At 36.1% G+C, this 15,201-nt stretch overlaps 1 protein-coding gene and 1 long non-coding RNA gene across 7 annotated transcripts in view; both read right to left on the reverse strand.

Annotated features, from left to right (window-relative positions):
- Window positions 1-986, reverse strand: part of LOC109824616 — an 18,134-nt gene extending 17,148 nt beyond the window's left edge. For all 3 annotated transcript variants that reach the window (XR_002242713.1, XR_002242705.1, XR_002242701.1), the window contains exons 1-2: window positions 912-986; window positions 403-738 (exon numbers count right to left, since the gene is read on the reverse strand). This is a non-coding gene — a long non-coding RNA (uncharacterized LOC109824616). The remainder of the gene's footprint in view (window positions 1-402; window positions 739-911) is intronic.
- Window positions 7,155-10,583, reverse strand: LOC109824631. Of its 4 annotated transcripts, none has more exons than XR_002242716.1 (5): window positions 10,477-10,583; window positions 10,289-10,390; window positions 9,015-9,053; window positions 8,596-8,922; window positions 7,155-7,441 (listed from the first exon to the last, which is right to left on the reverse strand). XR_002242716.1 is itself a non-coding variant. In XM_020391270.1 (5 exons), the coding sequence occupies exons 3-5, from the start codon at window positions 9,022-9,024 to the stop codon at window positions 7,235-7,237; spliced, it is 288 nt and encodes a 95-aa protein (XP_020246859.1). In that variant the 5' UTR covers window positions 9,025-9,053; window positions 10,289-10,390; window positions 10,477-10,583; the 3' UTR covers window positions 7,155-7,234. The 4 variants fall into 4 exon arrangements, 2 of the variants coding, with proteins under 2 accessions (XP_020246859.1, XP_020246851.1); XM_020391270.1 differs by having other exon boundaries at window positions 8,596-8,666; XR_002242718.1 differs by lacking the exon at window positions 9,015-9,053 and having other exon boundaries at window positions 8,596-8,666.

Here is a 15,201-nt window from a genome sequence, read left to right on the forward strand (position 1 = left end):
TGCTGTTTAGCTCCATGTGACACTGTTTCTCAGCTAATTCGCCTCCAATCTAATACAATATGCATACTAAGTTATAGGTCCAATGTAACACTTCAAGAACTAGGGTTTAAACAATATTCTAATCTGAATTAATCTTTAACTCAAAATGTCTAATCTATGGTAAACGTCTGATCTTGTGTTGAAGATTGATCATAAAAACCTAATTTTTAATGTGACCAATGTCAAAAATGTGTAATTAAGATCCGAAACAAAAACAACAACAACAACTTCGTGTATTTCCTATTCAAGAATTATATGTTCTACCAAAACTATTGATAACTGGAAGAGCAACATAAGAGAGCATGAATTGATCAGTAACTACATTTGTATGTTAAGGAATAATTATGCAAGAAAAGTAATTACCTTGGTTAGAATTAGATCCGACAACAAAAGAATCCCTCGATCAAAGAATGCAGGATGATCGATCAAAGCTTCTCCTTGGTCTCCCCTTTTTCCTCTTCTTTCTCAATGAGATATCGTCCTTTGAAAATGAGAAAGATAGAGTTTGGAGACAGAAGGGTCGGGTACATACAGATACGAACACGTTGGCTTCATAAATAAAGCAAACAGGTCAAAGACCTATTTTTCAGCCAAATTCATCGAATCAAGCTGTTGTTCGTGGGGCACCAGGGGCTACCCATCTTCCACATAGCTGCCGTTGTGGTCCAAGAAGAATATAACTACGGTGGCTAAAAATGTCTGATTTTTGACAAATAACAATAGGGTTAAAATTTCCATTCAAGTGTAAAATAATGAGACGAACATTTTTATAAACTACGAGAAATCTAAATTCCAAATAAAGTGGGGCAAATGGTCGAAATACTATAGACTTGACACCAAAAAAGATTTAGAAGGGATGAAATTGAAATTACATTCTTCTCCAAGGTTGATGACAAAGCAGTAAGTCCACATGGCTTCAGTGCCTCTTTTCTTTAAGTCATCTTTGGTCCATTATTAGTATTCCTTGCTAGTGGAAATTTTTTTTTAAAGATATGATAAAATTTTTGGTAGGTTTAATTCTACAAATCTTTCACTAGTTCCAAAGGTACGATGCCCCTAGAAGCTGTAGATTTCATATCAATTGCATGTTGTAACTACCTCTACAAAATCATCACCAAGATTCTAGCAACTAGTAATATTTTGATAAGTGAAGCACAAAGTTCATTTATCAAACGGAGACTAATAACTAGAAATATTTTGTTGCCTCATAAGATAATTAAGTATTATGGAAAGCAAAACATCTCTCCAAAAGTATGCTAAGGCCTTTGATACTATTAACTGGGTGTTTTCCAAAGCTATGCTAGTTGGCCTTGGATTTCCGGATAAGGTTATATATTGAATAATGGCATGCATTACATCTCCTTCTTACTCTACTTTTTAATAGCGGATATACTCGAACTATTTCAAAGCTTTATGATGCTTATTAGAGTTCAGTGTTGTTTCTAGCTTGGAGGCCAATCCTAGTAAATTTGCTATCTTTTATGCAGCAACAAATGACCAGGTGAAGGCATATATCACTCTTGCTCTTAGTTTTTCTGAAGGGTCGCTCCTTATTAGGTAATATTAGTCTGCCATTGATTAGTGAAAGACTCTCTTTCCTATGTTATAGTCATTTAATCTCAAATATATGTAATCAATTTCAATCCTGGCTTTAAAATAGAAAGCTTTCATAGCAGGAAGGATACAATTAATCAAGACTGTCATTCTAAGGGTTCAATTTTATCAGAAAAGTAATTATATCTTGCCTAAAAGAGTCCCTCGATCAGATTGACTTTGCAGAAATTTTAGATAGGGAAGGAGTGCAAAAGCTTGAAAAGTTTCATTAGTCTCTTAGGGACAAAACCTACCAAGGAAAGAAATTTGGTGACCTTGGAATATTTTCATCTGCATGATAGAGTCAGGTTCCTGGCCTTAGATTAATATGGTACATTCTTTTTTTGGGTCAATGAAAAGAATTTTATTCATTCACCAATGTGGGAAATGTATATACATCAAATATCTCAAAGCATTTGAGATTTTAAAAACCTGTATACATGAATTTCAAGTAAAAAACTGTTTACAGGTTTCACAAAGAGAGTATCCACTCCCGATTCATGTCCTGAATTTGTGAATTAAGGACTACGGATAGAATGTCCATCTTAATCACCTTAATTAATTGAGCTGCAGTTCTTTGCTTCTGTTGAAAAATTCTAAAATTTCTCTCATTCCAGATACTGTAAATTACAATAGAAAAAGCCATTCTTTTGATTCATTGCTTAAAACATTTCCCTCTTAGCTTTGTAAAAAACCATTCCAAGATAAGATTTCATTCACATGATTTCTAGGTAAATTGAAGTCAACTCATTATTTCATTCCAGACCTCGTTAGAGTAGTTACAGGAAAAAATAGATGATTCCTATCTTCCAAATCAATTCCTGAACACAAGCAACATGTACTGACATTTATTAGCCCTCTCTTCATCAATCTGACTTTGGTGAGTAATTTGTTCAAGACAGCAAGCCAACAAATAAAGGAATGTTTAGGATAGCACATTTGATCCCAAACAGTGCTATGCCATGGCACTTGCTGAGTTACTGGCGACAGAGCATGGTACACTACTGAGATATGGAATTTTGAACTCCTGTAGCAAGCACTAAGTAGTTGCAACAGATTATCAATCCCTCCACAGGAGAGTGCAGCTCTATCTCTTGCTTTCATCATTTTTTTCCACATCCAAGAGTCACTATTTTTTGCAATCACAAGCCATATATCACTGCTCTCAAGTAAGTCCCATGTACCCACTTGTTCCAGAGAGATTCCTTGTTAATATGGATTTGCTACAGGATTTTCAATGCTGCAGCCAAGTTCCAAGTTATTGCAGAATAAACACCTAAACCTCCTCCCTTTCTATCCATATAAACATTTTCCCAAGCAAAAAGAGGTATTTTAGAAGACTGACTGGTTTTTCCCCATAAGAAGTCCCTACATAATTGATCAATTTTGCGTGTGACTTTGATAGGAACCGTATAGTTGGACGACCAGTAAACTTGTACACCCATAATAATACTCTTTATGATTTGTAGTCTTCCCACATAGGTGAGATTATTGTGTTTCAACCAGTTTTGAAGTTGGCCTGAAACTTTGCTGATGAGTGAGCTACAATCTTCATAGGAAAGTCTTTTGCACACTAAAGGAACTCCAAGGTATCTGACTGGAAATGTTCCCTCAGAGAATCCCAGTAGATTTATGATTGAGGCTTTGATATTTTCCTCAACTCCCCTAAAAAAATAGAGCATTTGCTTGCATTTGCCTCCAATCCATAGATTTTACTAAAGCTTTCAACACACAGATGCAGTTTTTCCACTGAATACAAATCACCTCTACTAAAGAGAAGTAAGTCATCAGCGAAGATAAGATGAGTAATTTTGAACTTACCACACATTGGATGAAATTTGAAGAGTCTGTCAAGCTTTAGCAAATCCAAACTTCTCGAAAGATATTCCATACGTAAAATAAAGAGATAAGGAGAGAGAGGGTCACCCTGCCTAAGTCCATGTTCACCCTTGAAGTAACCATGGAGTGAACCATTAAGTGAAATAGAGAAATTAGGACTAGATATACAGGATATGATCCAGTTAATCATCTCAACAGCAAATCCCAGACCTTTAAGCATTTCATTTAGAAACTTCCAACTGATAGTGTCAAATGCCTTCTTAATATCCACCTTTAACATAACTCTTGAAGAAACATGCTTCTTACTATAATCCTTGGCTAATTCATGTGCTAACAAGATATTACTTGTTATTTGTCTACCTTTGACAAAAACATTTTGGGCTTCATTCACCAAAAAACCCATGACTGTTTTAATCCTATTTGCCAAGATCTTTGATATAAACTTGTAAAGTACATTACAACATGAAATAGGCCTAAAATCAGATGGATATTTTGGGCATTGCACTTTTGGAATAAGTGTTATTGAAGTAGAGTTTACCATACCCAATAACTTGCCAGATTTAAAAAATTCCTCAATGGCAAGAGTGATTTCTTCTCCCACAATTGGCCACGCTGATTTGAAGAAAGATACACCATATCCATCCGAACCAGGCGATTTATTCTCAGGCATGGAGAAGACTACTTCTCTGATTTCTTCCTTGGAGATAGGCTTTGAAAGAATACTAGCTTGAGAACCTGTCAAACAGGGACCAGATTTGATAATTTTAATATCTGGTTTTAAAGTGATGACCTCCTTTCCTATAAGATTCTTGTAATAATATACAAATTCATTAGCAATATCATCTCCATCAGTTAACCTTTGCCCCAGATCATTGTAGAGAATCAGAATCTTATTTTGGTTCCTATTCAATTAAATCATTGAGTGAAAAAACATGGTGCATTTGTCTCCTTTGATGTCCAATTAATCCTGGCTTTTTGTTGAAGAAAGGACAATTCACAATCAAGCAATTTGTTGAAATTTTCTAAGCACTCTTTTTCTTTGTTGATGAACGATTGACTAAGAGGGTTATGCTGGAGATTTTCCTGTGCTTCATCCAGAACTTGTCTTGCTCTTAAGACTTGCTCACTAATATTGCAGAAATGCCTCTTGTTTAGATCCTTGAGTACACCTCTCAAAATTTTCAGCTTTGTGCATACAGAGTACATTTTGAAACCAGAAATATTAGATTGCCATATACTAGCAACAACAGGAAGGAATTTTTCATGTTTTATCCACATATCAAAGAATTTTAAAGGCCTTTTACCATGCACACAATCTTCATAAACTGAAACTAGTGCAGGAGAATGATCTGAAAAATTGGAGGAAAGGAACTCAACTTGACTTGAGTTGAATTTATGTAACCATTCATCATTTATCAAGGCTCTGTCCAACCTACACCAAATCCTTGAGGATGAGTCTTGCTTATTATTCCAAGTATAAAAGCTTCCCATAGTCTTCAGATGATTAAGCTTACAGTCAAAGACAAAATCCCTAAAATCATTTAGATCAGCATCAGAGAGTAAAGAACCTCCTAATTTCTCTTCATTACTAATCACTGAATTAAAGTCACCACACAAAAGCCAAGAAGGGTTGCCAACTGATTGATAGATACACTTTAAATCATCCCATAAGACTTTCCTAGCAGACATTTGGCTGAGCATGTTATATGTTGATCAGAGAGATTAACCATATTTACATCTAAAATATTAGGATTCCACAAGATTAATATTCTGGTTTTCCTTTCATAACTTGTGTTGGATAGCTAATTCCAGCCATTTGCTAATTTCTTGACAACTTTAGGAAGTTTACTAGCTTTTATCTTTGTCTCCAGTAAAGCCAAATAAGAGAGATAATATTGAGATATCTATTGCTTCACCAAATGTTGTCTAGAGGACTTATTCAGTCCTCTGACATTCCAAAATGATAGATTCATTATTGGAATAATTCCCCTCTATTACTTGTAGAGGGTTCAATAGCCAGGGTCTCCAGGTGAGCAAAAGAGTTGCCAGGCTTAATAGAATTCTTTAGCTTCTTTTTTTGAATTATAGCCCATGAATTATCACATGTATTTGCTGAATTTTGTACTTGCACAGGTTCAGTGATACCAATTAAACCTCTATTGACAAGCTTAGATTTATTACTATAAGCACCTCCTTGCATATATTGTTGACCATGCATAGCTTGCACAAATCCAGATTGTAGATGATTGGAAAGATGCTCAACCTGTATTGGTAGTTCATTCTTACCAGCTTTAAAACAACAGCCTGACTGTAAAACATGCACAACATGCACATGCTCCTGTTCACAAGAGTCCCTTACTTCAAAACTACCAATTAATATGGTACATTCATTTAAACAAAGAGTTGTTGTGAATTAAGTCGCTTCATGAGAAGTATCTAAAGCATATGGATGTATTGTACTCGTACTTGCAACAAATCAAGTGTCCTGCAAAGCATTTTCGACCTTACACCACAGTCCGACACATATTTCTACAACTTCTTTTTCTACTAAATCAAGACAGCTGAAGCCCTAAGGATCTGTTTGGATTTGCCCATAGTAAAGGGAAGCTAAGTGAGTATAGGATAACTTAAGGAAGTTAAGATAATATACAAAACTTGTTCGAAGATTTAGTAAGGGTAGCCGATGGAACTTATTTCACCACATTTGGGAAATTTAATAAAGTGAAAGCAGAGAAGGGAACAAATGTAAACTTATTAAATAATCCTACATGTGATACTCTTTTTTTTAGAAGGATAAAATTGCCATAGTGTAATAGTGTCTTCACTTCCGCTTGGTTACACCCCAATTTAGCGGGGAACAAAATCCTAGATCTTTTTACCTTAGTTACCTTACCTTCCTTCTCATTATATGTCACAAATGAGTTCTCAATCACTACAACAAAATACAACATTGTCGATGAAACAAAAATGTCGGTAAAAGTTTAAAAAACGTTGGGAAAAATCTTTCCTGACGCAAAATGCAGCGTTGCTAACGCGTCGCCAAAAGTGCATCAAGGAAAGTATTTGGCGACGCAAATACACTGCGTCACCAAAAGTACACTTTTGGCGACGCGTCATGCATCGGGAAAAGTATATCTTTTAGCGACGCATAATATTTTGCGTCGGCAAAAGTGTACTTTTAGCGACGTATGCAGCATTGGCAAAAGCTATGCGTCGGCGAAAGTATAGTTATTAGCGACACAAAATTGTTCGTCGCTAAAAACTATACTTTTGGCGACATAAGTTAGCGTCGGTAAAAGTGCAGCTTTTAGCGACGCCGAGTGAAGCGTCGCTAAAAGTTATACTTTTGACGACGCAAGATAGGATCGCTAAAGGCTATAATTTTACCGACGCAAGACAGCGTCGGCAAAAGTATAATTTTTGGCAACGCATAATTATGCACCGGTAAAAAGTATAATTTTGTCGACCCTAATTTGCATCATCAAAAGTAATATCTTTTCTATCAACTACAAGCCTACACTGAACCTGAACATCCACAAAAAATTTGCTCCCATTCACATCAACAAAAAAACCAAACATCAAATTATACTCCAAACAAGTTGCATATTTTGATAAACAAAGAATTTGCTCTCATTGCAAAATAATTACATTCATTTCCATTTCCAAGTCAACACTCAAAGGCCTGTTTAAATATTCCAGTTTGCCATATTCAATGTTTTCCATTTCAGAGAATGACACATTATAAAATTTACAGGAAACTAGACTAAGTTGAAAAAAAGAAAACTTGAAGTGAAAGAACGGCACGATCAATGAACCTCTTCACAGATGAAGGTATATTCTCTGGTAGAGTTTTTGCGACTCTGTCTAACTCTTGCATTTGTTGCTTTGCAGTCACTCTATCAGGGCCACAGTACATATCCATAAGCTCTTTCATGTGTGGTAGCCTTTCCATCAATTCTTTGATTATTTCCTGTTAGAGAAAATGCAACGTCAGATTATCAGCTACATATATATAGCTCAAACAAATAATACTATATATTTTATAGCACTTAGATACAATAACATGTTCTTCGGTGAGACTTAAAAATACTACAGATGGATCATTAAGTAGGGGAAACAGAAGCAAGATTTTCAAGCAAAATCATAGCAAAGATCATGTAGACAAAGACTAGAGGCATTTGAAAATTATGCAAAAAGGAAATTACAGACACCCTAACCCATCCATCTCCAACTAGTAGGAAGAACTTACAACATCGGCAACAACATGATCTAGTGAAGGAACATATCCGTCCAGTCCATCACTGCCTCCATGACTTGAAATTTTAAAAGATAAACGAATTGTAAACATCAAACAGATGTCTGAATACCTTAAAATCAGAAACAAAACCTATGACACAAAACATTATCGGTTTTTGCTTTGAGATAGTCATAGGGTATTTCCAGAAGAGCCGTTGCATTAAAGGAACTACATATGGTAATACATTCAAGAACTCTACTGCTTCCCATACTAATCTTTAGAAGCAAACATATGGTAATACATTCAAGAACTCTACTGCTTCCCATACTAATCTTTAGAAGCAAATGACAGATGACCATGAATGAAAGAAAGCTGATAACAATGAGCAGATGACCATGAATGAAAGAAAGCTGATAACAATGAGTAATGCTAACACTACTACTCATAGCACACTATTCGTACAATTTTCAAAGGAATGAAAGGTGTGCCTTGTTGCTACTTCACCAAGGTCCAAGACAAACCGGGGTTTCCACTCTCCATCTCATTGTAATGCTACTAAACTTGTACACTGAACGTAACACAATATACCTTTTCCAAATATAATAAAGGAAAATAACATCGACCAGAAACTGGCACAATTAGAATATTTAACATGTATTCATGCATGTATCATTTGGAGGTAAAGATCACCCTTTCTAGACTCTCTCATGTCATGTATCATTTGGAAGTAAAGATCACCATTTCAAGACCCTCTCATGTGAAGAAAATTAGTTTCAGCTTGAATAGGCTTTTATAGTCTTGTAATCAAATTGATGGAAGTCGAAAAATTTTGCAAGAAAGGAACAATACAAAGAGGTGCCAGAGAACAGTGTGTACATGGTGTCTACCTGTCCAATCCATTGCATATACTCCAAAGTTGCACGACATGAGTTTCTTTGCAAACTCCGTATATCTACCACTGGAAATAGAAAGCATCAAATTAGTATTGCAATTCATATAACTAACTACAATGATATGGATGTCTTCATCCTATGGATAGGTAGGAAGACCGGATCACAGTTCATGCAATAGCAACCATTTGATAGGGACTGGAAACTCATCATTTTCAGGACTCCAGGATCACAGTTCATGCAAGCCACTGCCTCCATTAAGGAAAAGATTCATTCTCTAGAACGAGCCGGACACTAACAACCATACAGACAGAGTCTGACAGACTGCATTGAAATATTATGATATGAACCTAAGGTTGTTAAAAACAATAATGCTTTAGAGTGTCATGCTCATTATCATCCTACATGTTTCTTACCTATGTTCATTGAGGCCGTGTATAATCACCAGAATAGCCCTGCAAAACCAAAAGGAAAAACAAAACAAATGTTACTTGATACTTTTGTCCAGCATCTAAGAAAAAACCAGCAAAAAAACTACCTAAGAAGTAAGAACTTACAGAAGAACTACAAAAACATTTTATTAGCTAAAGAAATGATTCAGACTTCTGCCTAGTGGATCATACAAAACCATATAAGAATGGATCCTCTCCAAAATTTTTACATAAAGAATTCATATCTTAAGAGATAATAAAAAAGGAAAAAAGTAGCAACCAGTTCAAAGCACAAGAAGTGGAAGACAACGCCTATTCTTATTATTTGATTTAAACAGAAATATAGAAATATTATGCTTGATCACAATATTTGACAAAGTAAGAGACTGGTAAACGGTTCCAGATACTGAGGTAGTAGGCTACAAATGCTACAGTTGTGTTATTACAGACTCAACATGAATTCCGACGTTACAGAATACTGCAGTGGAAATTGGAAAGCATATACTAGGAAGGGAAAAAAAGGAAAAAGAATAATAGATGCAATTAAGAATTAATTTTTTATAGCATAGCACCGAGGTGAAAACAAAATGCTGGGGAAAATATAAGCGAAGACAAACAAACTAGTGCACTTCTAATCTGAAGTGCAATAAGTGTTAGCAAGGAAACAGAATCATATACACCAACTAGTGCACTTCTAATCTGAAGTGCAATAAGTGTTAGCAAGGAAACAGAATCATATACACCACCATGACCAATCAACATACCAAGTGATGAAAATCAATATATTTGACACTAAGGAAGGTCTTTACACAGGACATTCGCCAATTTATTAACAGAAGAAATAGAACTTCTGAAGAAATAGAACATGATGGTTTGCAAGAAGAACAATCACTAAATTCAATTATCCCCACACATTCATTCACTCAATTATGTTGACAAACAAGAACATCATACATAAGGTGAAACAGCAACAAAGGATCCACCACCCCTGCGGCAGGGAGAGGGCCATGTGGGGTTGGATGATAGGTATTTGCGAGTGTGCGTGTTTGCATGATGACATAAGGAAGTATGCTAAAAAGATGATGTTGCATGCTAAATTGCTAATAATAAGATGGTGAAGAATGGTGAGAAACAATCCATCTCATGGAAAGTGATGTAGATGTTGCATGCTAAAAGAAGATGGTTATGAATGGTGAGAAACAGTCCATCTCACTACAGAAGACAAATAAAGATGATGTTTGAATAATAGCAATTCTTACCATAGATTCTTCATCTTCTTCACCAAATCAAAGAGCAAGATCACATATAGCCTGTGTAGTTGACTCAACTGTCATAGGTTCACCATATGAAAACCTGTGATTCTGATAAGATACAATTTTAATGTCAAAAACTAAGACATACAAGGATAATTGCACACATGGAATTTTCTTGAAAAATATAATAGCACCTGAGTTTCAACGCGAGAATGCTCAACAAGAGTCAGCGCATCAGCAATCAATCCGCTCATAGCACAGCCTATGTGCTCATCAATTTCCATTATTTTCTCTACACTGCGCATCAGCAATCAATCCGCTCATAGCACAGCCTATGTGCTCATCAATTTCCATTATTTTCTCTACACTGCTCGGTTCCTAGAAAATAGAGGTAGAAACAGCCTATGTGCTCATCAATTTCCATTATTTTCTCTACACTGCTCGGTTCCTAGAAAATAGAGGTAGAATTAATTAAGACTCTAGGAGTTTCCAACCAAATATGAAAAGGCAGAAGAGTCATAAGCAGATGGTAAGAATTGAAGAATAATCCTAAAATATCAAACATGTAAACTATTAGCTAAACTGGAGCGTGGACCCGAGATTATTATTTGAATCTGGATTCAGACAAGAAACTTTGAAGAAGGCTAAACTGGAGCCTTGATCAGAGCTTAATTCACCACCTCTGCCTGAAATTAGAGGGAATTTTCACGTTGGCATACAATCATGTCGCTCTGCCCAACTCCACCGCCAGCGCCCCCTCTGCCCAGCACCTGTTTTCAGCGGCAACAATTAGAGGAAATTTTCCCTAAATTTTTAACATAAAATAGAAAAACTCCTGCAATGGAGAAGGCTAAACCATGAAGAAGGGTACTTTTCTTTTGATTTCATGAACAGCATCCAGCAAAGGATGGAGTACTGTCCGTCGTGGAAGAAGCCCACGTGTCCTGTCTGCAAGCAGTCGTGTTTGAGGTCGACGGTGATGAGATTGTTCTTCCAATCGACTGGCAACCAGACGCAGGTTTTAAAGGGGGCTGCAGGTAAGGAGGTTGCTACGTAGGAGTTGGAGAAGTAGGTGATGAGATTGAGAGGGAAGATAGCAGTGTTGGCGGCGGCGGTAGAGAACCAACAGGGTTGTATTAAGAAACTGAATGACGAGGTAATATAATTTCATATGGGCTCCCCAAGTAGGGGCCTTGTTCTGCGGAACCGGGGGAACCGCCTCAGCGGCGTCCCTGCTCATAGGCTAGGGTTTCAAAGTTCCTCGATTGAGATCCGTTAAGGAGATTCAACGAGAACGGAGCCGAGGAGAAGAGACGAGACCGAAGGGAGGGGTTTAAAAGGGCCCTCACTATTAATTTCGAGGGGAGGAAGTGTTGAGTGGGGGGAGGGGTTGGCCCGTTTTAGATGGAGAGGGGGAAATGAAAAAAAGAGGGGGAGGAATTGAAAAGTAGGCGGGGAAATGAAAAAAAATTGTGCTGGTTTTGGCGACGCACATGAATAGTAAAGCGTCGGCGAATGTATAGTTTTTAGGACGCAATAGTCAATTGTTTTGCGTCGCTAAAAGCTATATTTTTGCCAACGAAATATAGCGTCGGCAAAAATGTTTACTTTTAGTGATGCAAAACTGTTCGTCACTAAAAGCTATACTTTTGCCGACGCTAACGTGCATCGCCAAATGTATACTTTTTTGCGACGAATATTTTTACGTCGCTAAAAGCTATACTTTTACTAACGAAAATAAAAAAACATCGGGAAATACATACACTTTTACCGACGCTAAGTTAAAACGTCGCAAATAATATACACTTTTAGCGACGCTAATTATAAACGTGGGGGAAAATATATGTTTTATTGACGCTAACTAAAATCGTCGGGAAAAACTTAGTTTTTGGCGACGTATTTAACCATGCCTCGGTAATAAGCGTCGGGAAAAGTGCAATTTGTTATAGTGAATCAAGGTTAATGAACCAAGCTAATGATCCCACTACCTTCTCCTATCTCCTGTTATCCTCAATCCAAATAGGCCTTCAGCTAAATAAAATTAAATTTTATAAATATGGAATAAAGAATGACTTCATCAACTCACTAACTTTTATATATATAATATATATATATATATATATATATATATATATATATATTATATATATATATATATATATAGAGAGAGAGAGAGAGAGAGAGAGAGGAGGGAGAGAAAAAAAATGGGTATACTTGGTACCAAGCACAAAAAGTTATGCTTGGTAGTGAGGTGGCATAATCCCCTCCACTCATTCAAAATAGTTGCATATTCTCATGCACTCTCAACCCATGTGAATGTGGTCCACATTTGAATGAGTGAGGGGATTGTGCTACCCCACTACCAAGCACAAAATTTATGCTTGGTACCAAGCATACCTATATTTCTCGATAATATATATATATATTATATATATATATTTATATATATATATATATATATATATATATATATATATATACTATATATATATATAGTAAGGCATTGCGCGACGACACATATTGAGGAAACTGAGTATTAGCTAAGAACACATTTTGCATAATAGAATGCCAATTCAGCACCATGTGATCCCCACATGGATGAAACTAGCAGGGGGTTCACATGACATAAACTTGTTCGTCCATTTTGCAAAATGAGTTGTCAGCTCATAATATACTTCTCTCTATATATAAAATTTTCTAAGACCTGGCTCTGGACTAAGTTATTCTCTAATCAATAGATCTCCACTACGATTTTCTTCGCACTAAATATGATTCAACTTAACCTCCAACCCATGATGTATCAGCGTTTAATGTCATTTAAGAGGCCTCCATCAAGAGAAGACTCTATCATCTTCTCTTACACTACCTTAATAACAACTATCGAATCATATCCCACATCTACTATTCAACACCCTATACGAGTTTTGTAGAAAGTTCTCCAAAATGTGTGCTAAGTTACAAACCACATATATTATAGTATATCTTTTTATAAAAAATACATTGTAGCCATGTGATTAAAATCTTTTTTGAATAAATTATAGGTAGAAACTTGGACTTGGATTCAGAATAGGGTTCCAGTTGGGGTCATGATTTAAGCAAATCGGGCAGAGATACTATGATAGTGCAATTTGTGCTTGTAGATGCACTTATGTTTAGCTTGACTGTTAGGATTTTGAATTTATATGTTTAATGGGCTCACTAAACAAAGCAGTTAGCAATATTAATGGGTTGAGTGAGTGTAACTGACTTGACTTTTTGGTTACTCACATTAATGGGTTGTTAACTCCTTAGCTCGTTAGAGACCTATATAATGTCATTTTCTCAACACCAAAAAGGTACAATCTCTATCACCTATGCTCTAAGAGTTACGATGCTAGTTTAAGTCTAATTTTGTACGAAACTGAGGGGATTATAGTTTGAAGTCTGGCTAAGGAGGTCGCCTAATGCCTAATCTTGATCAATGTGATTGTGGAGGTGCTAGTTGGTGTACACCAGTATACTCAAATTGTTGTTCCTAAAAGTAATTTGGCATTGAGATCCTCGCATCAGAATGGGCTAAATTTTTCTTTAAGTTTAGCATTTTAGGACACACAACAACTGGAACTTTTTTTTTCTACGCGCGACAAGTATTTCAAAAAGTGAACATCCCGTGTCTTAATTTTCCCCTTTTGTTCGAGCATACTTAAAGCAAGATTTTAGTCTCATGACAGATCGTATAATAACTTTGAGAATTGACTATCTGAAACTCAAAAGCTTTGACAAAAGAGACTTTAGTGCATGGTGATGCAAAATGATCTTTTGGATGCAACTCCTATAGATTTATTGCCTTAGAAGACAAACCGACATTCTAGGAGGATGACACAACCAAAAAAGGAAACTTAGACTATAATAATGCCTTTCGTAGAAGTTATCTCCTCGATTATCTTGATGACCACTTTACAGATGTTTACACCTACTAAGCCCCTGTGAAGGACATCTAGAGTGCACTAGAGTAGTAGTACAAAGATGAGTAGAAGCTTTTCAAAATACACCTTATTGATAAACTCCTCAACTCAAATTCAAAGATGATAAAGAGGTTTTACCTCAATTCAAGGAACTTGAAAAAATTGTCATGAAATTGAAAGATGGAAGAACAATCTCTACGACACCTTAATAGAAAAAAGATACATGTTTTGTTAGCAGGCTTGAAGAGGTTCAACAGATTAAGGATAAAGTTAGGATTCACACTAAAAATGAGTTACTCACTAAACAAAAGGTGTCAGCTAACATAGTGTCTACCAAACATATCCATGGGTTCAACAACAAGAAAAGAAGAATTTCAAGAAGAAGTTTGCCACTTTGAAGTATATCAGTGTGTAAAAGAAGGAGTTCAAAATGAAAGGCCAATCCTTCAATTGTGTGAAAAATGGTCACTTTGCAAGGCATGTAAAGCATCAAAGGAAAAATAAAAGAATGTCAAACATATTTCTAAAGTCAATCATATTGCGAAAGTCTAGAACTTTGTGGCTATGCTTTTTTAGGTGATAACTTTTTCTAACACTACTGAATTGGGGTTAGACACCGGTGCTATTGGAGGGCCTGCATCAACAGGAGCATTTTTACTTCTTACGCTGCTACTAATGAGAATGTATCGTTGGATAATCGTTCTACTACTAGTGTCCTTAGAACCAAGACAGTAGTGATATTCCATACTTCGGAAGTACTCTTACTCTGAAGAATATGAAGCATGTTCTATCAGTTGAAAAAAGCCTGGTGTTTAGGAGCCTTCTCAATGATGCTGGAATGCCTAGATTTAAAGGAGGAAAAGTTGTTCTTTCTTATCATAATTGGATAATGCTTATCATATGGATGTGATGTACAAGATAAGTACTTAAAGATCAATCTTAGCTACTAATGAAGTTTCTATTTCTGTGCACTCC

This window comes from Asparagus officinalis, chromosome 1, assembly GCF_001876935.1.
Source record: "Asparagus officinalis chromosome 1, Aspof.V1, whole genome shotgun sequence".
Taxonomy (NCBI): domain Eukaryota; kingdom Viridiplantae; phylum Streptophyta; class Magnoliopsida; order Asparagales; family Asparagaceae; genus Asparagus; species Asparagus officinalis.

Coding starts and splice junctions, on each gene's coding strand:
- LOC109824631 (XM_020391262.1), bottom strand. CDS start 8,856: ATGGAGGCAGTGGCTTGCATGAACTGTGATCCTGGAGTCCTGAAAATG. Junction 8,667..8,783: donor TTTCCAGTCCCTATCAAATG/GTTGCTATTGCA, acceptor TTCTATTTCCAG/TGGTAGATATACGGAGTTTG. Junction 7,442..8,595: donor ATATGCAATGGATTGGACAG/GTAGACACCATG, acceptor TTTCTCTAACAG/GAAATAATCAAAGAATTGAT.